Consider the following 26150-nt stretch of genomic DNA (forward strand, 5'->3'; position numbering starts at 1 on the left):
GTAAGTATTTGTATAATTTAAAACAAACAACTGAAAGGAACAGGCACAGATTATCAATTTATGGTTATTTATTGAAACATTTGAAAACAAAACACACATGAAAATGGTTTTTCATGAAAAGTTGACATGGCAGGTTTACGTAGGTTAGTGGCTCTAAATGTCGATTTCAATTATTTTTTGATGAATTGCCCAGCTCTACTTTAGCACCATTTTTTTCACCACTTTTTCCCAACTTAGATTGTGGCTCATGCAAAGGTATTTTCATGAACTTGGCTCTTTGGTTGAGTAAAACTGCTCTATAAGGTTCAACAGAAAGGTAAGAAAAAGCACCAGTGCAGAAGTTCTTCATAACAAACCTCACATTTAGACTGCATGCTAGCCTAAGAAGGATTTCAAATCAGACATTTCACACAAACTATCTGTGCTCTGATTGCATTTGTCACGCAGATCCCAGTCTCTCTGCAGTAGGAACAACAGTTTCATTAATTGTGGAAACTAGTGGCCCAACTTTTCAATCAGCCTATTCCTTTGTCAGTTGCTGTCTGATAAATTATGTAAAAAAAAAAACCAAACATTTTATTTTAGTTTTTAAACCAAAATAAAGCATTCATTCATTCATTTATTCATTCAAATGTCAAACGGAAACAGCAAAATAATCCCGTGGTCAAACCTCAACACTGCACTTAAGCACAGGGCTGTGCTGTGTTGTCCTTCCTGTGGCTCTGCTAGCAGCGAAGACACGGCTCAGCTCTTCTGCAGCTGTCTGGTAAATCTACCTGCTGCACTGGTATCATGCTCTGAGAGTCCCAGGACTCCTAAGAATACAGAATCAGAGGGGCTGAACAGTACATCATTTCACAATATCCATTGTGATGGTCTAGTTAACTTAAGTCACATTACAGGATGTGTGATGTTAGTCACATGACCTGAAGCAGGCTATGCTCACACTTCTGTGTTGGTTGATGCAATACAAAACTGGAAAATAAAGGCTTCACTCATTTTAAATACATTTTCTAGACTGTAATTTTAAAATGAAAGCGTGAATCTTTGTTGTCCAAACTTTCCCCACATATATATTTATATATGCCTGTATGTATATTCCTCGCCTTAAAGACCCAATCTAAGTTAATGCCTGCCTAGTGATTGAATTCACCTAAATGACTAGTTAAAGGCTGACAAGGCAAACAGTCATTTTCAGGATTTTGGAGAGCCAATCAGGTTTCAGGGGGCCCTGTTTGGACCTGGCTCCACCCCTGAAATGTAAATGGTACTGAGATATTCAGTCAGGATGTTATATAATCAAGGTTTCTTCTTCTGTTTACAGAATTAACATGGTAGCACTGCCTAGGGCTAAAAACTAAATACAGTAGAGATGAGCACAAGCTTCATGATGTAATGTGGGACATATGTGACCAAAGCCGGTAAAAACTCCTGCAAGTCGTCCGAGGTCATTTTTGAGTTATTAACACATTATGAAAGTGTAGATTCCAAGCTTTCTAACGGTGTATCATACACCTTAATCTGAGCATATTTTACAAAGATATGCTCATTTGAATGTTAACTTCTAGTTCCTGCTTCTTCTGAGAAAACCAGGCTCAAAGTTTCAGGACTTCTCCTACCTTCAGGCAGGCCAGGTAATTGGTGTGAACAACAGGGCCACATTTACATAAAGTCCACCCAAACCAAGCTTCTGAATCAGACTGGTGACGCTCATCAAAATATTCCCACAGGAAATCCGCCTTCATCAAACTTTCACTGTCGAGTGATCTTGAAGTTGTCCGAAGTCTGTTGATAATTCTTGCTGCTTCCTCATCATCTCTTCTACTTTTCCTCGCTGCAGGGTGCATCTTGAGTCTTGTTGTTAAAGGTGATAACTAGAAACAGCTGTATACGTGCCGAGAGGGGTGGCGTTTGAGCCATGCAGTGCTTGTTATTGTCCATCTCAATGGGCCAAACTGGGAACAATGGCAGACTGAGCGGCCGATTATCACCCCGCAGTTTCGCTTTCCCCTCCCCTCAATATCCTTGCAGCAACTGCGAGAATAGGGCATTTTTAAACACAAAATTAGTGCTTTTAAATATCACATTTGTGTTACTTTTTCATCGAATGAGTAGTTTAAATGTTGGACTTGCATAAAATGAGAAAAAACGAAAAATGATCATTTTGAAGAAAACGACTTTGTATCAATTTTTCTCCACCGCCGGAATGCCGACTTGCAGGAACTTTATCTGGCTTCGGTCACATATTTTATTGAATTTTTAGAATTTGCTGCAGGTCTATCAAAAATGGACCACATTTGGCCCCTAAGCCGTAGTTTGGGCACTCCTGCTTTAGATGAATTTTCAATATAAAAACCCTACAACCAACAGTTCAAATAAGTTAAATTTGCCCGTAGGAGCAGAACTGTTGTTAAAGAACCTGCCTCCCTGTGGAGCTTGTTCACATCCAGTAACCAGGAGGAGTCAGGCACCAGGAAGTGTTCTAGTTTACTGTGAATTAGTCTGGCAGTCAGACAACTGAGGCCCTGCATGCAGTTTGTGTGTCCCTGTGTGTATGACTCTGCTGCCATCACAGACACACACTGGCATGACAACCAAAGTAGATGCTATGTAAAGTAAGGCCAGTCTTTAGTGAGTGTATTCCTGCTGTCAGCAGCACCTTCTCCAATGCTCATTGAAGCTGTTTTCACATGCACAGTCCTTTAACCGCATGGATGTGCATGCTACAGCTGCAGTGAAATAATCACAGCGGGCAGTGATGAATTAGAAGTTAAACTCATGATCAATCCATCGAAACAGAACTTTTTACCCTTTTAGAAATGGCTGATGATGCTGAAGTGATAGAAACACAAGCAACATCTTTATTTTTTAGGTTCTGTTCCTGCCGGAGGGCAGGACCACGTGTGATGGAAACGCGAGAAGCCCAAAAATGACTTAAAGACCTAAATTAAAAAAATACAATTGTTTAGAAATGAATTAATGTCCACCAGATCTATCTGCTGTTTTTTATTTTGTAGGGAGGATGGAGAGACCATTGCCCTGTCCACATGGAGATGAATTCAGGCATACACACAAAAGTTTTTAGTCGTATTGGCGTTTCATCCACACGGAAATGGCGTTTTGGGTGACTGTAAACGATACTTTTTGAAAACGGGTCCCAGAGTGCATAAATCCGTCGTCCTACCGTTTCGTCTCCGTGTGGATGGCTAGCCGCATCTTTCTTAAAACGTCTTTACGGAAAACTTTTTCAAAACGAAATGGCAATATATCGTTTTGGTCTCCGTGTGGACAGGGCCTGTGGCTCAGTAGAGTTGGTCTTTTTTAACTGGTCAGGGGTTCGATCCCCAGCTCCTGCAGTCACATGTCATTGTGTCCTTGGGTCAGACATTTAACCCCACTTTGCTCCACAGCTGCATATGGATGCATAATAATAGAATGAGCCATTACTGATGGTCACTCTCAGAGCAGACCACACATTAGTGTGTGTATGGGTGTGAATGTGTGTGAATGGGTGTGAATGGGTGTGAATGGGTAGGTGTGACCTGCAGTGTAAAAGCATTCTGAGTAGTCAGACAACTAGAAAAGTAGTTTACAAGCTCAAGTCCTTTTTAATTGAAGTTTTGCAAGATATATAACAAAAGAAAAGAATCTCAGTGTCAGTTTTTTTCTGTTGGTGCTTTATTGTCCCTGAAGGGAAATCTGTCTCCGTCTTTGTTCTGCAGGTAAAATGTTAACGCTGTTGTTTCTGAAGCATGTTTCAGTCTTTTCTTTTCTTTCGGTTTTTTGCATTTGCTTTTGAATTTGCATTGTGTGCTGACATTGCTGCATATTTTTCCTTATGTAAATCGCTTCAGCTGCAGCTGATTGGCTGCCCTTGTCAGACATCGCACTACTTCTTGGCTCCAATGATGTGAAACTTTTATAGGTGAAGGTCACCTCAGAAAGTCTCTGTTTGGGTGTCATGGCTGCATGTTAACCTCTGTACTGATAGAGATTTCCCTCAGGTACAGAAGGAAAACTTGGTGCATGTGAGGAAGGTAAAAATGTCTCATCTCTAACAATCCGTGACAGAGCTACTTGTTTCCTGTATGATGTATTTAAATGATAACAGCTGCGGATGCACAGTGGATAAAGTGCTCTTTATTTCCTGTTAATGATGACAGACAGGAGGTGCTTTAGCGGGCAGGTGTGCAGCTCTTTATGTGGTTATAATTTGGGTTTCAATGCCACTGTTCTGCAGAGATAATTCACACAAACCTGCCTTTCAGAGTCTAATTACTTCCTGGAACTTTTAAACAGTCGAGGAAACCTGATCCTTCCCAAAGTCCAAAGTAGACCAGCAGGAATATGACTTTGGATCTGATGCATTACTCTGTGATAAAATCAGTGCTTCTGTTATAGCTCCAGTCACAGGATTTTTGCATATTTTCTTTGAAAACATACAAACTAAAGCATGCTTCGGTCTCATTTTCAGATGCTTGTAGGATCACTGTCAGATAGTGAACTTCATGTTCATGCTGTGTGGAATATTTGTCTCAGTCCAGTAATGTTGTGGCCTGACTTTACCAATAACCCTGGTTAAATTATAAACATGCTCTTGCTTTAATGCCTCAGTAGAAGTTAATTTGAATGCCTTCATACAGTAAATTTGCATAAAATACTCTGCTCAAAGGTTTTAAAGATCTGGGGCTGCATTCATTAAGCTTCATCAATCCAAAGAGTTGCTCCTGGTCATGAAACTCTTGGAAAACTGAGGGAAATTCTGAGAAAACTTCATAATTTTTTCCAAAGTTAAGGTCCATGTTAAGACTGAAGTTATTCAGAAAGCACCGTAGTCTTTTGGAGAGTTTTAAAGGTAAAAACAGTAAAGATGAGAATCTGGAAAGTTAAACAGAGAAGAGAACTGAATGTTCTCCAAACTCTAAATGAACATTATTCTTTATTGAGCTCAACAGTGAATTGCAAATTGGATGCTTAATAAAATACAGTGTTTTCCACAGAGTGAGGCAGTAGAGTGGCTGAGGGGTTCATCCCACCCACCACATTAGAGGGATCCTTTAGACGCTCTTCATCAGCAGAACCCTGTAAAAGACAGTCTTCACATCACTCTCCTTTAAAATGTTTGACTTGATATTACATAATAACAGCAGATGTGCTGCATGCATGAAGGCTCATTGTATAGAGCAGTGGTTCTCAACCTGCGGGTCAGGACCCATTGGGGGTCGCGAAACATAAAGACAGGGTCGCCAGATGCCTGAAAGAAATGGACGATACTTTTGAAATGATTTGTTCTCACCCAATTTTTTTTACTATTATTTGCTACTTTTCATTAATTTTGCACAATTTGGACCCATTTTTGCCACTTTAGCCATTTTTTTCCAAGTCTTAACCCATTTTCATCCCTTTCTCCAATAATTTTTGCCGCTTTAAATCATTTTTTTTATCAATTTCAAACCCTTTACACCACTTTCTACTGCCTGTTTTGCCACTTCTAAGCCAATTCTTGCCACTTTTCATATATTGTTGCCTCTGTTGACCCATTATTGCCACTATCAACCCCTTCTTGTTGCATTTTTTGCCCATTTTTGCCCATTTCAACCACATTTCATTGTTTGATATTCCCATTTTGACCAGTTACTCCTTTCTGCCAATTTCAACCTATTTATGTGCCCCAGTTAACCCATTTTTGCCAGTTTAATGAATGTTTTCCCACTTAAAATCCCATTTCACCATTTTTATTTTTTTTCCACTTTAAACTTATTTCTGCCACTTTTCAATCCCCTTTTACCACTTTCTGTTCCTGTTTTTGACACTTCAACCCTTTTTTGCTCCTTTTGTCACTGTTATCAAATTTATTTATTTATTTACTTCTAAAATCTCATTTAACCACCTGTCCCACCACCTTTTTTGGACTTTTTAAAAAAATATTTTAATTCTTTTTTTTTTTTTTTTTTTTTTTTAAGAAAAATGGATTTACATTTTTAAGATGACTATCCACTAGCCTCCTTAAATAAGAGGCATTAAGGCTGAGCCATTGTGATATTTTTCCCCAACATTGCAATTGCAATTTAATATGCAATTATATTTAGGTTCCTCGTCTTATATATTTTTCAATAAAGACAAGATATACATTAAACTTTAGTATAACCTAAACAACATCTGATAGAATACACATAAAATGACTTAAAACTAAAATCCCATTGCAATTATTTTGCTCGGATTGCAAATTTGATATCAGTTGCTGTATTGAAGAGGATGATCAAGTTTATGTTAGTCTCGTTTTAAATAAGAAAAACATATTCATTAGTAAAAACTTTAACGTTTGCATGATGTGCATAAAATCTCTGCTGCAAAAAAAAGTATGAAACCAGAATCACAGCACATTTCAAAATGTTGCAACTATTCTGATTCGTAAATTGCAGCAGGTCATATTGCAATTTAATCTAATTTGCGATTAATTTCCCAGCCCTAAGAGGCACAGAAAACCCAAATATAAGTCTTACATTAAAATGTAGCAGCTTTCTCTGCAGACTCTTGACTGTTTGTGAATGCAGGCCCTGATGCTCTGCTGCTGACTATGAATAATGCAATCATTGTGTTAATAAATAACAAAGAGTAAGAGGAAGCTAGATCATTGAGAAACACTACAGTTATTTATAAGGGAGTGGTCTTTAACCTGTTTTTATCTTGGCCTAATTCAAGAGGTTATTTATTTTTACTTCATTTTATTGGTTAGTTTTCAGTGTCTTTATGTTTTGATCATTTTTATCACTCTTGGTGGGGTAAATTCATGTTTTAGTACATTATAAATAGCTTTCTTTCTCTCTGGTGTGTTATTTTCATGTTCAGCTCTGTAAATTTTGTGCTATAATAGAAGTTAGAGTTTCACTGGCAGCAAAACAAATCTACCTACAGGTAAAAAAAGGTAAACTGAACCTGATGCTAGTGATGCAGGACTGGGCTTTAAAGGCTCTATAAAATGGACTTAATGGTTTTGTGTTGTGCTAAAATTCTTCACATTATTAGTTATTAATCTACAGTAGAAACCTTTAGGAGCTAAGTTCCTTTAGTCCTCCTGCTGGACTTTGAACTCTGAGAAACCAAACGATCGCTGTTTTGATTATTGATTAATCTGCAGATTAGTCAGTTTCCTGAATGAAATCCAAACCCAAATATATTCAGTTCTGCATTTTAAAACCCATCCAGTCCAACCAAAAAGTAGTTTATTCTGTTTATGTTTCAACCTACAGATATTTGCTCCTGTAGATATGTCAGCCAAAGCAAACATCATCTTTAGGATCCTGACATTCTTATAGGAGCTCACAGCTCTTTCAGTTTCCTTCTCCATGATCAATAACCGAGTCAGGATGGGATTTCCTTCTCCAGACACGTGTTTGTTCAAGTTTCCTGCTAAAACCTGCATCTTTATTCACTTGATGCCATATTTGAACATTTTAGTACCTGTGCCTTACTGTCGATCGTTCTGTTGACCCAGCCTTACAGACATTATAATACTGCCTTATTTATAATTGATGTTAAATGTGCTAATTAGCTGTATCCTGCCAGTGTTAATGCAGATTTCATCAGGTGTTACACTTTTACTAGAAGGATCTGCTAGACACTGAAGGAGCAGCTTTAAAGAGCTGCTATTAGCATCAAGGTGATACCAGGTCAGTGAACGTCCCTCAGATGTTTTTAGTGCTCCAGGTCAGTGAACGTCCCTCAGATGTTTTTAGTGCTCCAGGTCAGTGAACGTCCCTCAGATGTTTTTAGTGCTCCAGGTCAGTGAACGTCCCACAGATGTTTTTAGTGCTCCAGGTCAGTGAACGTCCCTCAGATGTTTTTAGTGCTCCAGGTCAGTGAATGTCCCACAGATGTTTTTGAGTGCACCAGGTCAGTGAACGTCCCTCAGATGTTTTTAGTGCTCCAGGTCAGTGAACGTCCCACAGATGTTTTTAGTGCTCCAGGTCAGTGAACGTCCCTCAGATGTTTTTGAGTGTACCAGGTCAGTGAACGTCCCTCAGATGTTTTTAGTGCTCCAGGTCAGTGAACGTCCCTCAGATGTTTTTAGTGCTCCAGGTCAGTGAACGTCCCACAGATGTTTTTAGTGCTCCAGGTCAGTGAACGTCCCTCAGATGTTTTTGAGTGCACCAGGTCAGGGAACGTCCCTCAGATGTTTTTGAGTGTACCAGGTCAGGGAACGTCCCTCAGATGTTTTTAGTGCACCAGGTCAGTGAACGTCCCTCAGATGTTTTTAGTGCTCCAGGTCAGTGAACGTCCCTCAGATGTTTTTAGTGCTCCAGGTCAGTGAACGTCCCTCAGATGTTTTTAGTGCTCCAGGTCAGTGAACGTCCCTCAGATGTTTTTGAGTGCACCAGGTCAGGGAACGTCCCTCAGATGTTTTTGAGTGTACCAGGTCAGGGAACGTCCCTCAGATGTTTTTAGTGCACCAGGTCAGTGAACGTCCCACAGATGTTTTTAGTGTACCAGGTCAGGGAACGTCCCTCAGATGTTTTTTAGTGTACCAGGTCAGTGAACGTCCCTCAGATGTTTTTAGTGCACCAGGTCAGTGAACGTCCCTCAGATGTTTTTAGTGCACCAGGTCAGGGAACGTCCCTCAGATGTTTTTAGTGCTCCAGGTCAGTGAACGTCCGGCTGAGGTTTTTAGTGCTCAAGGTAAGTGAAGCGTCCCTCAGATGTTTTTAGTGCTCCAGGTCAGTGAACGTCCCACAGATGTTTTTAGTGCTCCAGGTCAGTGAACGTCCCTCAGATGTTTTTAGTGCTCCAGGTCAGTGAACGTCCCTCAGATGTTTTTAGTGCACCAGGTCAGTGAACGTCCCTCAGATGTTTTTAGTGCTCCAGGTCAGTGAACGTCCCTCAGATGTTTTTAGTGCACCAGGTCAGTGAACGTCCCTCAGATGTTTTTAGTGCTCCAGGTCAGTGAACGTCCCTCAGATGTTTTTAGTGCTCCAGGTCAGTGAACGTCCCTCAGATGTTTTTAGTGCACCAGGTCAGTGAACGTCCCACAGATGTTTTTAGTGTACCAGGTCAGTGAACGTCCCTTAGATGTTTTTAGTGTACCAGGTCAGGGAACGTCCCTCAGATGTTTTTAGTGCACCAGGTCAGTGAACGTCCATCAGATGTTTTTAGTGCACCAGGTCAGTGAACGTCCATCAGATGTTTTTAGTGTACCAGGTCAGGGAACGTCCCTCAGATGTTTTTGAGTGTACCAGGTCAGTGAATGTCCCTCAGATGTTTTTAGTGCTCCAGGCCAGTGAACGTCCCACAGATGTTTTTAGTGTACCAGGTCAGGGAACGTCCCTCAGATGTTTTTGAGTGTACCAGGTCAGTGAACGTCCCTCAGATGTTTTTGAGTGTACCAGGTCAGTGAATGTCCCTTAGATGTTTTTAGTGCACCAGGTCAGTGAACGTCCCTCAGATGTTTTTAGTGCTCCAGGTCAGGGAACGTCCCTCAGATGTTTTTAGTGCTCCAGGTCAGTGAACGTCCCTCAGATGTTTTTAGTGCTCCAGGTCAGTGAACGTCCCACAGATGTTTTTAGTGCTCCAGGTCAGTGAACGTCCCACAGATGTTTTTAGTGCTCCAGGTCAGTGAACGTCCCTCAGATGTTTTTAGTGTACCAGGTCAGTGAACGTCCCTCAGATGTTTTTAGTGCTCCAGGTCAGTGAACGTCCCACAGATGTTTTTAGTGTACCAGGTCAGTGAACGTCCCACAGATGTTTTTAGTGCTCCAGGTCAGTGAACGTCCCACAGATGTTTTTTAGTGTACCAGGTCAGTGAACGTCCCTCAGATGTTTTTAGTGTACCAGGTCAGTGAACGTCCCTCAGATGTTTTTAGTGCACCAGGTCAGTGAACGTCCCACAGATGTTTTTAGTGTACCAGGTCAGTGAACGTCCCTTAGATGTTTTTAGTGTACCAGGTCAGGGAACGTCCCTCAGATGTTTTTGAGTGTACCAGGTCAGTGAACGTCCCTCAGATGTTTTTGAGTGTACCAGGTCAGTGAACGTCCCTCAGATGTTTTTGAGTGTACCAGGTCAGTGAACGTCCCTCAGATGTTTTTGAGTGTACCAGGTCAGTGAATGTCCCTTAGATGTTTTTAGTGCACCAGGTCAGTGAACGTCCCTCAGATGTTTTTAGTGCTCCAGGTCAGTGAACGTCCCTCAGATGTTTTTAGTGCACCAGGTCAGTGAACGTCCCTCAGATGTTTTTAGTGCTCCAGGTCAGTGAACGTCCCACAGATGTTTTTAGTGCTCCAGGTCAGTGAACGTCCCTCAGATGTTTTTAGTGCTCCAGGTCAGTGAACGTCCCACAGATGTTTTTAGTGCTCCAGGTCAGTGAACGTCCCTCAGATGTTTTTAGTGCTCCAGGTCAGTGAACGTCCCTCAGATGTTTTTAGTGTACCAGGTCAGTGAACGTCCCTCAGATGTTTTTAGTGCTCCAGGTCAGTGAACGTCCCACAGATGTTTTTAGTGTACCAGGTCAGTGAACGTCCCACAGATGTTTTTAGTGCTCCAGGTCAGTGAACGTCCCACAGATGTTTTTTAGTGTACCAGGTCAGTGAACGTCCCTCAGATGTTTTTGAGTGTACCAGGTCAGTGAACGTCCCTCAGATGTTTTTAGTGTACCAGGTCAGTGAACGTCCCTCAGATGTTTTTAGTGCTCCAGGTCAGTGAACGTCCCTCAGATGTTTTTAGTGCTACCAGGTCAGTGAACGTCCCTCAGATGTTTTTAGTGCTCCAGGTCAGTGAACGTCCACAGATGTTTTTAGTGCTCCAGGTCAGTGAACGTCCCTCAGATGTTTTTGTGTACCAGGTCAGTGAACGTCCCTCAGATGTTTTTAGTGCATACCAGGTCAGTGAACGTCCCTCAGATGTTTTTAGTGCTCCAGGTCAGTGAACGCGTCCCTCAGATGTTTTTAGTGATCCAGGTCAGTGAACGTCCCTCAGATGTTTTTAGTGCTCCAGGTCAGTGAACGTCCCTCAGATGTTTTTAGTGCTCCAGGTCAGTGAACGTCCCTCAGATGTTTTTAGTGCTCCAGGTCAGTGAACGTCCCTCAGATGTTTTTTAGTGCACCAGGTCAGTGAACGTCCCTCAGATGTTTTTTAGTGCACCAGGTCAGTGAACGTCCCTCAGATGTTTTTAGTGCTCCAGGTCAGTGAACGTCCCTCAGATGTTTTTAGTGCTCCAGGTCAGTGAACGTCCCTCAGATGTTTTTAGTGCTCCAGGTCAGTGAACGTTCCTCAGATGTTTTTAGTGCTCCAGGTCAGTGAACGTCCCACAGATGTTTTTTAGTGCACCAGGTCAGTGAACGTCCCTCAGATGTTTTTAGTGCTCCAGGTCAGTGAACGTCCCACAGATGTTTTTTAGTGCACCAGGTCAGTGAACGTCCCTCAGATGTTTTTGAGTGTACCAGGTCAGTGAACGTCCCTCAGATGTTTTTGAGTGTACCAGGTCAGTGAACGTCCCTCAGATGTTTTTAGTGCACCAGGTCAGTGAACGTCCCACAGATGTTTTTTAGTGCACCAGGTCAGTGAACGTCCCTCAGATGTTTTTAGTGCACCAGGTCAGTGAACGTCCCTCAGATGTTTTTAGTGCACCAGGTCAGTGAACGTCCCACAGATGTTTTTTAGTGCATCAGGTCAGTGAACGTCCCTCAGATGTTTTTGAGTGTACCAGGTCAGTGAACGTCCCTCAGATGTTTTTAGTGCACCAGGTCAGTGAACTTTTAGTGCATCAGGTCAGTGAACGTCCTCAGATGTTTTTAGTGCACCAGGTCAGTGAACGCCCTCAGATGTTTAGTGCACCAGGTCAGTGAACGTCACTGGTCTCTAGTAGCACAAATAATTTGGCCAGCTATTACTCAGCTAGGAACCCAATTTAAAGGTTTCCACTCTCTCCTGCTGCTGACCCCCATTTCCTACCTGCTGGTGCGTTCATGTTTCAGCTAACTGTGATTCCTTGTAGGAGTCCTTCCAGGTGACCTGTCAGGCCTGTTGTATGTTTCAGGATGGCTACTACCATGGCTGTAAAGTGTTTAAACTGCAGGCTGAGTCAACAGAGCACAGATGGTGAAAACCTTTCCCTCTCTGACCTCTGCTGCTGTTTGTCACTGAACAGCATCAGTAACAGCTGTGAATGAGTTCACTATAATGTCACTGTAAATACAGCTAATGCAGCATGCTAACTCACTCAGACACATGTTGGTTTTTATCTTCAACAGAAAATAGTGAAAGCTGGAGACAAGGACCTGGACGGGCAGCTGGACTTTGAGGAGTTTGTTCACTATCTCAGAGACCACGAAAAGAAACTACGGCTGGTTTTCAAGAGTCTGGACAAGAAGAATGATGGTGAGGAATCTGGCATACTCAAACTTAATTTTTTTCAAGGATCACACTCAAGGATCATATTCAAGGTTCATGGCCTCTTTATAAGAGAAAGAGGTAAATACATTTTTCAGGCAGGAGCTTAGTGTTAAAAACAACAAACAACAGCAAAACTACCACACAGTTAAAAGCACATCTAGACAAAATACATGCAAAACAGGAGGTACAGCCGGATTGTTTTATGCCCCGGTGTATGTAAGTATATAAAGGTAATAAGCAAGGGCTGACCATAAGGCACAATTTATTTGACCTCCAACCTCCATTTGGACATTTGTGCAAAGTTTGAAGAAACCCCATAATACATAGTTCTCCAGTCCATCATCATCTTGTTGATCTGCAATAAAATAATTTGTTTTCTTAATTCAAGTTAAATCTAGCTCTTGAAACAAGATCATTCATATTTTAGAAATTACATAGCAGCTTCAAAACCTCATGCAATGTCAAAAAAAGCTTATTTCATTTGAGATATGACTGAAAACAAGATATTTTCAAGACAATTTCACCTACCAAGATACTCAAGATGTACTGTCTAAAAACAAGTTCATATAGCTTACTGAAATGTACTATTTAGGTGTTTATTTCTTATTTTATGTGGAATAAGATATTTTGACTAAAATTTAAAAACATAGACTTGTTAAGATTTTGGATTTTTGCAGTGCAGTGTGTCAGACTTCCCTAAACTTTCCCACAGATCCTCACAGAGGACATTATGCAGTGAAAGCTGGGGGTTCAATATTTGATTTGAAATGGATTTATTTATGTGTTGCAGGTCGGATCGACTCACAGGAAATCATGCAGTCTCTGAGAGACCTGGGCGTGAACATCTCTGAGGAGCAGGCAGATAAAATCCTCAGGAGGTGAGAGGGATTCTGTGATTATTTTAGTCACATTTTCATGGATGTGTTCAGAGGAGATGAGGTGAAACTCCTCACTGAAAAGTAAACTGCAGATGTCATCTGTCTGTTAGTGAAAGTTTTATTTAGACTCTCAGTATCAGTAGTATGTAATATTTTAGTACTAAATCAGATATGCCACACTTCTGAACACTTGATGTTTCATCATGTTCCTGCCCAGCTGTGGCGTCCATCAGAGCTCATCTTTAAACTACTTGTTGTTTTGTCCCATGTTGTTTTGGCCCTGTGTGTCTCTTGTCTACTTCTTCTAACCTCCCGTCTGTCCGTCTGTGTCCCTCTCTCTCTGGCTGGTCTCAGAATAAGGAGGGGTCATATCTGGGCCCCTATCCTGTAGTAAGTAGCAGCTTCTATCGTCTGCTTTCTGCTGCACAGTCCGTCTGCTTCACGTACCCGCTGCTCTTTTATTTGCACCGATTTTAAAAACACATATCACCACATACATGCTGTGATAATGTGTTGATGCAGTTTGTGTTCAGTTAAAGCACTTTGCACCTGAACCAACCAGTGCATGTGAGCTGATAGAGTGCTGATTTTATTGTCTAAAGCATTTGTTATTCTCATCTACAGCATGGATAAAAACGGCACGATGACGATCGACTGGAACGAGTGGAGAGATTATCACCTCCTGCATCCAGCAGACAACATTCCTGAGATCATCCTCCACTGGAGACACTCCACGGTACACACTTCTCTGCTTTTACACATATTGATCATAACTTGTCTAGTTTTTCTATTAAATAAAGTTATGAAGGTAAAGAAAATAAGAATAGATTGTGGTGACTGCAAACTCAGTTTCCCCCTACATCTTCTGTGTCTAACTGTAAAAAATCCGATTGAAAGAAAATGCTCCGCTTCCTCAGATTCTAGATGTTGGAGAGAGTTTGTTGGTGCCTGATGAGTTCACAGCAGAGGAGAAGAAAACAGGAATGTGGTGGCGACACCTGGTGGCTGGAGGAGGAGCTGGCGCCGTGTCTCGAACCTGCACGGCTCCTCTGGACAGACTCAAAGTGCTCATGCAGGTAAAAATTAAAGATCAGCGGGTTAGAGAGGTGAAAATTAACATTTCAGATCCACTCTAACATGCATCCAGTTGAATTCATCCTGCATGTTTGTCCTTTTAGGTTCATGCCTCCAAGAGTAACAGCATGCGGATCACTGGAGGGTTCATCCAGATGATCAGAGAGGGCGGCGTCAGGTCGCTGTGGCGAGGAAACGGCATCAACGTCATCAAAATCGCTCCAGAATCTGCGATTAAGTTCATGGCTTATGAACAGGTAGGCTCCAGCAGGAGTGTCTCAGCTATTTCCACATTCCTCACATAGAAATTAGTGTCATTTTTACACTTATTCACCCACTAAGTTTTAATATCTAAATGACACATTTGAGTAAAGCATGCTGCTCCTTTGGCATGAAATATTAGGCTATGGATGGTGTGATGATCAATTTATTGACCATAAAATCTGTGTTTTTTGTTATTCCTATTAAAGTCCAATCTTTAGATGGATTCATATATATATATATATATTTTTTTTTTCTTAATTCTTTATTTTTCAGTTCTGAAAGGCAGACATCAGAGCACAACACATACATGCTGGAGTAACTGAGTTTCCTCTGCAAATCAGTCTTTTCTTTTTCTTGTTTCAATATAAGGAACTAAGTGCAACTTGGGAGAGGTAAAGTGTGTACATAAGATCAACCAAAAAACACCATAAATAGTCTCAAGAGGTAGGAAGTAAAAGAAAAACAAAGTTGTAGTTTGTCAAGATTACATAGCGCCACAGATACCTTAAATCGTCACCTCCACAAAGTCTCTCTGAATGGGTTTGACATATTTGACCCAGTTGGTCCATAGTTTAACAAAAATATCTTTTTGTAGACATAAACAAAAAGTAATTATTTCCATAGCATAAATAACATTTACAATATTAATCCACTCTTGTATTGTGGGGGGTTCAGGAAGCAACCACCGTCTAGTAATAGCCTTTTTACAGGCAGAAGTCAATATGCCAAAGAGATACTTATCACTGCTCCTGATCTGGAAATCAACATTTCCTAAAAATAGGGTAGCAAAATGTAGAGGTATGTCTGTTTCAGTAATGGATTTTAATGTTTTATGAAACTCCAACCAAAATGATTTTATCCCTGGACAATCCCAGAAAATGTGCCAGTGGTTGGCCTCCTGAGACCCGCACTGCCTCCAACATTTGGTGTCCCCTCCTGCAAAATGTGCTTCCTGCTTTGGAGTCACAAAAAAACGAATACAACACTTCCAATTAAATTCACGCCACATATGGGAGTTTGTACATTTCCATACAGAATTCCAAATATTTGACCAGCTTTCACCTGTTATTGAAATATTACCTTCTCTCTCCCATTTCTGTTTGACATATTCTGTTGTATGTAATTTCTTTTTCATAAGGATCTTGTAGAGTTTAGAAATGATTCCCCTGTTTGAACAGTTTTGGTAAGCCCCAATACATAATTTCAGTATTGGATCCTCAAAGTCTGATTCATTTCTTATATTATGGTCGAAATAATTTCTTACCTGAAGATATCTGTAAAAATCCACTTTTTCAAGACAGTGTTCTCTCTTTAAATACTCAAAGTCTCTAAATTGGCCTTTTTCTGTCAAAGACAGAAACGTTGTTATTCCCTTTGTGATCCATGACTTAAATCCATGGTCCATTTTGTTAGGTTTAAAACCTGGATCATAAGCACACCACTGAATTATTTATATTTTGTCATCTAGTTTGAACTCGTCTCTAATTATTCTCCAAATATTTAACTGGGATTTAATCAAGGGATTTTGCACAGTATCTAAAACTCTTCCTAGATTTTTATAAGCCAGCATTGCATGTATTGGAGGATTATTCATATGGGAGAGTTCAATGTCTTTCCACCTAGTTTGAAATGTTGGAGTACAGATATTTATCAGAGGCCTAATCTGCGTTGCATAGAAATAGGATTTAAAATTGGGGGAGGGCCATCCTTCCTTCTTCCTTTTGGAGTTGTAGCGTTTGAATTTTGGCCCTTGGTTTTTTCCCTTGCCAAATAAATCTAGAAATTACTTTATTCAATTCTAGGAGATGTTTTGGGGAATCTCTACAGGAAGTGCTTGAAATAGAAAAAAATAATGAGGAAGGACATTCATTTTTACAGAGTCAATTCTATGACTAAAGCTAAGAAAAGAAACGGGGTTCCACCTTTGTATGTCATCCTTAATTTTTGTTAGGAGGGGGTCATAATTTATCTCAGCAAGTAAGTGAACAGATCTTGTTAGGTTTACTCCCAGATATTTTAGTGAGGTCTGATCCCATTTAAGACAGAACATCTCTTTGATGTTTTTCGAGGGTGAGGAGTTAAAAAGTAAGATTTGTGTTTTCTGTATGTTTAATTTGTATCCAGCATATCTACCAAATGTCTCTAGAAGGTTCATCAGTTGAGGGAAAGAGGTAGAGGGTTGTCTTAAATAAACCAGAATGTCATCAGCATACAACGCCACCTTGTGCTCGTCCCCATTTATGCAGATTCCTTGAATATCTTCCGTCCGTCTTATTAATTGTGCGAGGGGCTCTATATACAGGGCAAAAAGCCGCGGTGACAGAGGACACCCTTGGCGTGTTCCGCGCTCTAATATAATGGAGTCCGAGAGCGAACCATTTATTTTAATACGGGCTGATGGCTTACCGTACAATGCACGGATGATTGTAACAAACTTGTCATTCATACCAAATTTTTTAAGTACATTGTATAGGAAAGGCCAGCTCACTGAGTCAAAGGCTTTCTCAGCGTCTAGGCTGATGAGGAAAGCTTCAGTGTTGTTTTGTTGTATGTGATTTTTTTATGTGAAGTGCCCGTCTTATATTATCATGAGTTTGTCTTTTTGAGATAAACCCAGTTTGGTCATTATGTATGATTTCTGGTAGAATGGTTTCTAGTCTTCTGGCAATAATGGCCGCAAATAATTTATAATCCGTGTTCAACACTGAAATTGGACGATATGATCCGCATTCTAAATGGTTTTTGCCTTCTTTAGGAATGACCGAGATCACTGCCTCATTCCATGACAAGGGCGTTATACCTTTTTCTAGAGTGCTGTTACAAGCTCTAAGCAGGACTGGTATTAACTCACCTCATAAAGATTTGTGCCACTCTGATGGCAGACCGTCAGGTCCAGGGGATTTGTTTGCTTTAAGCCTTGAGATGGCGCTATTTAGCTCTGAGCCCGTCACTGTATCTGTTAGTAATTTTTTCTGCTCCTCTCAGAGTGTTGGAAGTTTAAGAGTACTTAAGACTTTGTTTATTTGATGTTCATCTTCTAATTGTGGTTGTGTGTATAAGAGCTTGTCATAGTTTTTGAAAGTCTGTTGTATTTCTTTCTGCCTGTATTGTATGGTTTTAGAAATAGATTCCTTATTTTGTATATTGTGTTATCAGCTTGTTGTTTTTGCAGCCTTCTTGCCAAAAGCCTAGCTGACTTTGAACTACATTCATAGTATTTCTGTTTTGTGAACATATTTTTCTCAATTTCCTGTAGATGGATTCATATTTAAAGCAGAAGGAGGACCTTTTAGTGACTGTCTCCGTGACCTCTGCTAATGAGAGTAAAGTAGCGTACCTGCATTCCTGGAGTAGGGTTTAACCTCAGATTTTTATGCGTGGTTTATACCATCATGCATCAGTTTTTGTTTACAATTGGAATCAGCTCCTCTGGCATTTCTACATCTCTCTCTCTAAATGAGACTTTTACTTATCTCATGTTTTATTCTGTTGTAAAAAAAACAAAACAAAAACAAATGCCCTCTTTTCCAGATCAAACGATTAATTGGGAGTAACCAGGAGACGCTGGGCATTGCTGAGCGGTTTGTGTCAGGCTCACTGGCAGGAGCGATCGCTCAGAGCAGCATCTACCCCATGGAGGTGAGTTCAACCAACGAAACCCTCAGCTCTAAATCCATCACATTCAGATTTATTTAGCCTGCTGACATATCCTGGGTGCTTCTCTCTGTGCTGTGACTGACCTCCATTTTAACTTTTAGCCTTGAACGCATCATTGACTCTGTTCTGTGACCTCTACGGAGGAAACAGACGCTCGCAGACTCACAGACCTTCACTAGTGCACTCCTGTGAGCAAGTTATTCATGTCCAAGAGGTTTTTACTGTGAAACTTAATGCACGGCATGAAGTGAACAACACAGCGGAGGTTCCTTTCCTCTCTGTAAAGCTCTGACATCACTTCCTGTCTGTCCAGGTCCTGAAGACGCGGTTAGCCCTGAGGAAGACGGGTCAGTTCTCCGGCATCGTGGATTGTGCCAAACATATCTTTAAGAAGGAAGGAGCGGCAGCTTTCTATAAAGGCTACGTACCAAACATGCTGGGCATCATCCCATACGCCGGCATCGACCTCGCCGTCTACGAGGTGTGTGCACGCTTATTACTCCTCTTTGTGTTTTTGTTTTTTAGTTCAGTCTGACTCTCCTCTCCTCTCCTCTCTTCTTCTTTTCCTCTCTCCCCTCCTCTTTTCCTCTCCACTCCTCTCCTCTCCTTCCCTACCCTCCTCTCCTCTCTTCCCCTCTTCTCCTCCTCTCCTGTCCTCTCTTCCTCTCTCCTCTCCTCTCCTCTCCTCTCTTCCTCTCCTTCCCCTCTTCTCCTCCTCTCCTCCTCTCCTCTTCTCTCCTCTTTTCTTCTTTTCCTCTCTCCTCTCCTCTTTCCCTCTCCACTCCTCTCCTCTCCTTCCCCTCTTCTCCTCCTCTCCTGTCCTCTCTTCCTCTCTCCTCTCCTCTCCTCTCCTCTCTTCCTCTCTCCTCTGCTCTCCTCTCCTCCCCTCTCCTCTCCTCTCCTTTCCTTTCTCCTGTCTTCCTCTCTCCTCTCCTCTCCTCTCCTCCCCTCTCCTCTCCTCTCCTTTCCTTTCTCCTGTCTTCCTCTCTCCTCTTCTCTCCTCTCCTCTCCTCTCCTCTCCTCTCTTCCTGTCTCCTCTCCTCTCCTCTCCTCCTCTCTCCTTTTCTCTCCTCTCCTCTCCTTCCTCTCCTCCATCAGACCCTGAAGAACTCATGGCTGCAGCGCTTCGCCACAGACAGCGCTGACCCCGGTGTGTTTGTGCTCTTGGCGTGTGGTACGACCTCGAGCACGTGTGGCCAGCTGGCCAGCTACCCGCTGGCCCTGGTCAGGACACGGATGCAGGCACAAGGTCAGTCTCTGCAGAACCCATATACAAAGGCCAGAGTCCTCAACGCACTAGTTTCAGGATCAATCCCAGCGTTGTTTGGTGCATTTGTTAGGCAGTCTTTATCTGGATTGCATTGGCTGTGTGGATGCAATACATCCTGGCATGCATTAAAGACCAACCCCAGCTACTGAGGGGTTCTGCTAGTAAACAAACAGCCTGGCTTTATTTATATCATCCAGCTTTGCTCAGAGCGATGGGGATCAGCCTCTTTTTACAAATCTGGTTAGTTTAGCTGTTTTATTATTTCCAACCTCTACGTTTGATGGACCTGTCCTCTTCCTGCTCTCCTCAGCGACCCTTGAAAGCGGCCCACAGATGAGCATGACGAGTCTGTTCAAACACATCGTCAGGACCGAGGGGCCGATGGGACTCTACCGGGGCCTCGCTCCAAACTTCATGAAGGTGATTCCCTCCGTTAGCATCAGCTACGTCGTCTACGAGCACCTGAAGATCACGCTGGGCGTCCAGTCAAAGTGAGGAATCAGCGCTCCAAAGGTTCATGTGTTTGCTAAAGTGAAGGCTCACTTTGTTCATCGGAGGAACATGCAGCTGACATTCAACATATTTCAATCAAAAACTTCATTTTTAAGGGTATAGAGGAAAATGTGAATAAGACAAATTTAAAACATCATTTGAAAGAGAGGTCTGCCAATCCTGCAGTGCTTTTCACGCCATTAGAGTCCTTTCAGGGAGACGGACGTTTACGATGAAGCAGTTTACTGATGCATCAGGAAATAAAACTGCTAGTTTAGGGCGCTACAGACCAGATCAGCTGGTCTCTGTGGAGAAGAATCTTTGTCTCAAAGGGCTTTGCTGAGGCACATCATGGAGCATTTCCACACAGACTGGTGGAAACTTTGCACACTTCATAAAGCCCCTTTGTTCATGTTAGCTGCCCTTTCTGTTGATCTGATCAGGATCGATCGCTTAGATCCCTGAAACAAAGAGAGACTAAAGGAGATCATGCCATTTGGTATAAGATAGATTCACGTGCAGCTGTAGGCTTTCCACAATCTTTCCTAGTTCCTCGCTTTATCATTGCACAAAGATTCTGGCAGCATCCCAGGACTGAAAAATAGAAAAACAATCACAACTCAACCATCAGAAATGTTATTGTCTAACATTTTGCACAGATGTGTGCAGATTTACACTCCAGCATCTGGTAGACCAACTTTTCTGATAACATGCATGTTTCTAGAAGAAAAAATCCTTTAAGATGTTATTCAAGCACTGCAGATTATTACAGTTCTTCTTACGCTGTTTATTTACTGTCTGTGATACAGTAAGGAGCATTAATTATGTTTTAAATCAGAGCGTTTATGTTCAGTGGTGCTTCTAAACGCTTCATTTGACATGTGAAGGGTTTTCAAGGGTTTTCAAAATGCACTTTCAAACATGCAGAGCAATCTAAAATTAGTTCAGACTTTGCATTTTTATTACGCTCATCTCTTGGCATTTGCAGGACCATGGGTGGTTCATTTCCCAAACTCAACTTTCATTTATGTTCAGTTTTTAATCAGAAACAGAAAATCAAGACAAAGTCAGAAAAACACTCACCTAAATTTTGTTCCAAATTTTATAAATATGTGAAAACCTTAAAACAGGAAGATGCATTTTTATTCTGTATTTGGGTCAAAGAAAAGACAGAATCACCCTTTTTCACATATTGACCTGGTTTCTGTTGTATTTTCACTTCCATCAGTGGAACTTTTTGAGTTTTGCCTCCTCTTTAATCCTGATTTATGTTTCTGAGTTGAATCATGGCTGTAACATACTCCTGAGGTCTGCATGGCCCTGAAACCTGCACAGGGAGCCGGTGTGAACCTCCTCAAAAATATTAATACACGTCAAAACACCACAGGTGTGAGATAAACGGCTGCAGACAGCGCTAAAACCAGTCGAATCTACCCAGAAATATCAGACGTGCATTTTCTCTGCCTTGGCCGTATTTTTCATCTCTTTTTTAGCAACAATAACTGCACTATAATCAGCTGATGATCAATATTCATCAGCTGCAACTCCAGCAGAGTACGCTCGCTTTCAGTCACCATGGTTTCCACTAACATGCAGGAATGTGACAGCAGGACCAGGAACTGGCGTAAGAATTCCTCTCCTGGACAGCAGTGCAGACGCACCAGTGCTCACATCTGTGCTCCGGTCTCTTCTGGTCTAGACTCGACTCAGACGCATAAATCAGACTTTAACGTGCACAGAAGCTGCAGAGTCTCCTTTGTGTGACCCCAGCGTTGGTCCTCAGTTCATCAGTTCTTACTTTAAGACCGCTTCTCTTTCGCTGGTTTGGCATGATTAGAAAAAAAAACACTGTTGGTCAGATGTCTGCTGAATGTTGTCAGCTGAATATATTTTCTATTCGATGTTAAAAACACTCGCTAAGGTGGGGAAGGCCAATCAGAGGCAGCTCCCTCCTCCTCCTCCTCCTTGTGTCAAATGTCAAACAGTCCCAGATTCCCCCAGAGTGCCTTCGGTGCTGAGCCCGTGGTGTTAAAAACGCAGCTGAACACTAAGAGTCTGTGGGACGTTGAATGCACTTTAAGGTACTCCGCTTTAACTCCTTTTTTATTTATTGTTGTATTTATTTATTTATTTATACTAAAAAAGGATTAAAGACTGACTTAGAAGAAGAAGTTTAGACGGCTTTTTGAGTTCATGTTGGCGGTCTCTGTTGGCCTGAGGGTTTGTGTTTGATGTGTTTTAAAGAGTTAAAAATGTGGAGCTCCAGCGTGTTCAGTACTAAATAAACATATTTAAAGGATTCAGGAATAAAACCTAGATTAAATAAAGGGCTGTCAGCTTTACTACATTAACTACATTAGGGGTGTTTTGAACGCATCTACTTTCACTTTATTCTGCTCTCTCACATAAATGCTCTGTCTGGTACAGTAGATGGTGGAATACACTCAGAATATATTCTATAACAGAATATAGGCTTCTCTTCGCTCCTGTTTATTCTAATTCAATGTTTGAATGCAGCTAAAGGCCTTAAATGTCCAGTATGTGAAGTTTTCTCCCGTTAAATCGGAACTTGCTGCTGCCAAACACTCAACCTAAGGAGAATTTCTACCTGATTTTATTTTATTTTAGTTGGTTTTATGAGCTCAGAATACAGTTTTTAAAGCCTTATTTTTATTCAGTTTGAGTTAATTTAAATGATTTTTACATTTTAGTTTTAGTGATTTAGTTAGCTTTGGTTAACTTTGTTAACTTTGACACAGATAACGCAGTGATGGAAAACTAGAGATGCACGATAATTATTAGTACGGAGAAATGAACGGCCTGTATTACAAATATCAGACATATTTTTATTATTCTAACTAGAAGAGCACACACAGAGTGCAGACCTCCACCATTAGCCCTATCTCCCAATAGTCCAGAATCCTCTAAAAAATTCCTGGATCCAGACGGTGATCCGGATCAGTCCCAAAATCTAATCAGTTCTTCCTTATGCCATTTCTGACATTTCCTGAAAATTTCATCAAAATCTGTCCATAACTTTCTGAGTGATGTTGCTAACAAACTAACAAACAAACTAACTAACCCTCCTGTTCACATAACCTCCTTGGTGGAGGTAATAATACAATATTAACCGTTAAAATCCGCAGATAAGTAAAGGCGTTTGTTTCCTGAATCAGTAGGGGGCGTTGTGGTACTTGATTCGCTCTTAAACTCTATAGAAGAAGAAGACGCAGCACTGGTGGAGTTTTCAGAGAACACAGAAGTGTTTGTGACAAAAACTTCATAACTAACTATTGGATATTGATAAATGTCACTGCCTACATACTGACCTCTCTAACCCCCACATGTGCAGAAATACATCAGATTAACTTTTTTTTTTTTAACCAACAATTGGAAAAATAATCGGTTATCATATCAGTAAAAATACTCTGTACCGTGCATCACTATTAAAACCATAACAGGTGAATTGTCTGACAGCCCGAGTTTGAGTTAAATAAACAAAAGAATAAACAAGTCAAGAAAACTTTTTCTTGGTCTTAAATGTTTCAAAATAAAACAAGAGACAAAGAACTGTTAGTGTTTGCCCAAATGATTTTATTTTGTTAAGTTTGACATCACTTAGAGCTGAAACCGCCTAAACTGCAGAAACTTTTTTATGTAAATGTTTAGATTTTACTTTTTATTCCATATAAATGTGTTTATTTCTCATTGAACACTTTGGGGCTCCTCAGATATTCCTCTGATGAAGGCAGCAGGTTTTTATGGTGATTGGTGGAAACGCTGAGAACTGACCCTTTGTGAAGCCCCGCCTCCTTTGGTTCAGACTCATCCTCAGTGGAAGAATAAAGATGAAGCTGCTGTAGGTCTTATAAACGTGATGTCTGATGTGTTTGATAATCTGACTGGAGCAGCATTAAGCTGTGAGTTCATCTTACAGAACAGAGACGTTCTGCTGACATTAAGAGTTCTAAAGATGATCAGAGCATCATCACTGTTCTAGTGTTTTCTCTCTGAGCAGGCATCAGGATTCTCTGTGACTGTAGAACAGTGAAATCATCAGTGTGGTCGTCCACAGTCAAGTCCAGAGGTGCATTTTTCCGTAATTATTCTTCTGTTAACGTTTTCCAACCCGGCTGAGAGGGTGCTCTCTGATTGGCGGGTCAGTGGACCAATCAGAGAGCCAACAAAGGGTCGGTGCTCAGCTCCATGCACATCTGAGTATCATTAAAAGTAATAGAAGGTCGGATAGAAGAGCGTCATTCTTGGACCGTGTGACCTTCAGGTGACCTTCAGGCTGCCTTAAAGCTGATGGTCTGGCTTTTCCTCACGCTGTGTCTTCTCCTTAAACGCAGCCGCTCCATCTTTGGTATCAGCGCTGTTTCATGTCTGAGTGTCGTACTTGAATTGTACAGATAGACTTTCCTACAGTAAATAAAGTCAGCTGTATATTGGTAAACGGTGGCATAGTTTACAAAGTGTATTCAGCACATATCTATATTTCTATTTTATTTTATTATGCCAGCTGTTTGTGACTGAGATGCAGGAATGAGTCTGTGAGTTCTTGTTTGTGTAAATGCATCCACTGAAAGAATGTTCTGGACTAAATCTAAATATGTATGCTTGTAAATCTGAGATGTTAAATAAAGTAGTTCAACAGTGACGATGTTTGGGTTATTTATGACCACATGATTGTGGAAATCTCCTCCATATTCAGACTCTCTGAGGGCTGCAGGATTCTACCTTCAGCTGACTTCAGGATGTGTTTGATCACAGCGTTGTCAGGATTCTCTACATCAGGGGCGTCAAACCCAAGGCCCGGGGGCCAAATCCGGCCCGTGGTACAGTTACACCTGGCCCACAGGATCATGTGAGTTTTTCATCATAACTGGCCCACCAGATTCACTCCAGTAAAAAAATGAAACATTTTAACCTTGATAGTTTAAAAACATCCTTGTTAAGTCACAAAAAATGAAAAAGTATAAATAATGAGATAAAAAGTCAGGAATGAAGAAAAAAACTTGTGTTTAATTTTGCATCTCACTATTAAGATTCATAATTTTCAATTTTACCTTATATTTTGACCTTTTAAACTCATTATTTTACATTTTATTTCATGTTTTGACCTCATCAACCCCCAACTCTGACTTTTAATCCCATGTTTAGTCACAATTTAAAATTCAAACTCACGATTTAGAATTTTATCTCATATTTCGACCTTCAAAACTCATAATTTCCCTTTTGTTTCTCATATTTTTTGCCTTTTGGACTCATGGTTTCCATTTTATATGCCATATTTTCAACTGTTAAACTCAAAATTTAGACTTTTAATGACTTTTAATCCCATGTTTAGAATTTTAAGAGTCACAATTTTAAATTTATACTCATATTTTTCCCTTTTAAACTCATGATTTTGATTTTTTTCTTATAGTTTGACCTTTAATACTTATTATGTAGAATTTTATCTCGTGACCTTTAACACTCATGATTTCCAATTTCACCTCATTTTTTGACATTTTAAATTCATAATTCTGAATTTTATCTTGTATTTCAACCTTTAAAACTCATAATTTCCTTTTTTTCTTATATTTTTGCCTTTTAGACTCATTTCCAATTTTCTGTCATGTTTTCACCTAATCAACCCACATTTTTGGCTTTCTTTCTTATATTTTGGCCTTTTAAAAACATTATTTTGACTTTTAATTTCATATTTTTCCCTTTTAAACTAATATTTTTGACTTTTTAACGCAGATTTTGAGCCTCTAAACATATCAATTTGACTTTTTGAAAAATCTTGATATCATTTATCATCAGTGTTAGGTTTTTCTTCATCCCTGGTGAAAATGAGGATAATAGTTTATGGGTAAATGTTGACCCTGTTGGGCTCTCAGGTTAGACCTTAGTCCTGATGCTGTGACTGAGTCTGACCGCCCTGCTCTACAGCGTTAGCTGGTATCTGTAGATGTTCACGGAAACATCAGAGGCTGTGTTCGATTTTTAAAGAGCCGTTTTCATTCTTACTCTAACGTCTAAGAGCTCAGATGAGCACAGCCACTGTCTCTGGTGAAACCACCAGATCAGCTGACTAGAACGCCATCCTGCCTGCTGAACGCAAAGGTTAAAAATCACCACATCA

The 26150-nt window shown here is 40.8% G+C and overlaps 1 protein-coding gene across 2 annotated transcripts in view; it reads left to right on the forward strand.

Moving 5' to 3' along the window:
* LOC121525338 (calcium-binding mitochondrial carrier protein SCaMC-2-B-like) overlaps nt 1-22977 on the forward strand; it is a 39296-nt gene extending 16319 nt beyond the window's left edge. For both annotated transcript variants that reach the window (XM_041811272.1, XM_041811274.1), the window contains exons 2-10: nt 12241-12367; nt 13173-13260; nt 13885-13996; nt 14178-14336; nt 14439-14591; nt 18130-18237; nt 18569-18736; nt 19354-19504; nt 19836-22977. In XM_041811272.1, the coding sequence (XP_041667206.1) occupies nt 12241-12367; nt 13173-13260; nt 13885-13996; nt 14178-14336; nt 14439-14591; nt 18130-18237; nt 18569-18736; nt 19354-19504; nt 19836-20020 (1251 nt within the window). In that variant the 3' untranslated portion in view covers nt 20021-22977. The remainder of the gene's footprint in view (nt 1-12240; nt 12368-13172; nt 13261-13884; nt 13997-14177; nt 14337-14438; nt 14592-18129; nt 18238-18568; nt 18737-19353; nt 19505-19835) is intronic.
* The last annotated feature ends 3173 nt before the right edge of the window (nt 22978-26150 follow it).

The sequence above is a fragment of the Cheilinus undulatus genome, linkage group 17, assembly GCF_018320785.1.
Source record: "Cheilinus undulatus linkage group 17, ASM1832078v1, whole genome shotgun sequence".
In the NCBI taxonomy this organism is placed as follows: domain Eukaryota; kingdom Metazoa; phylum Chordata; class Actinopteri; order Labriformes; family Labridae; genus Cheilinus; species Cheilinus undulatus.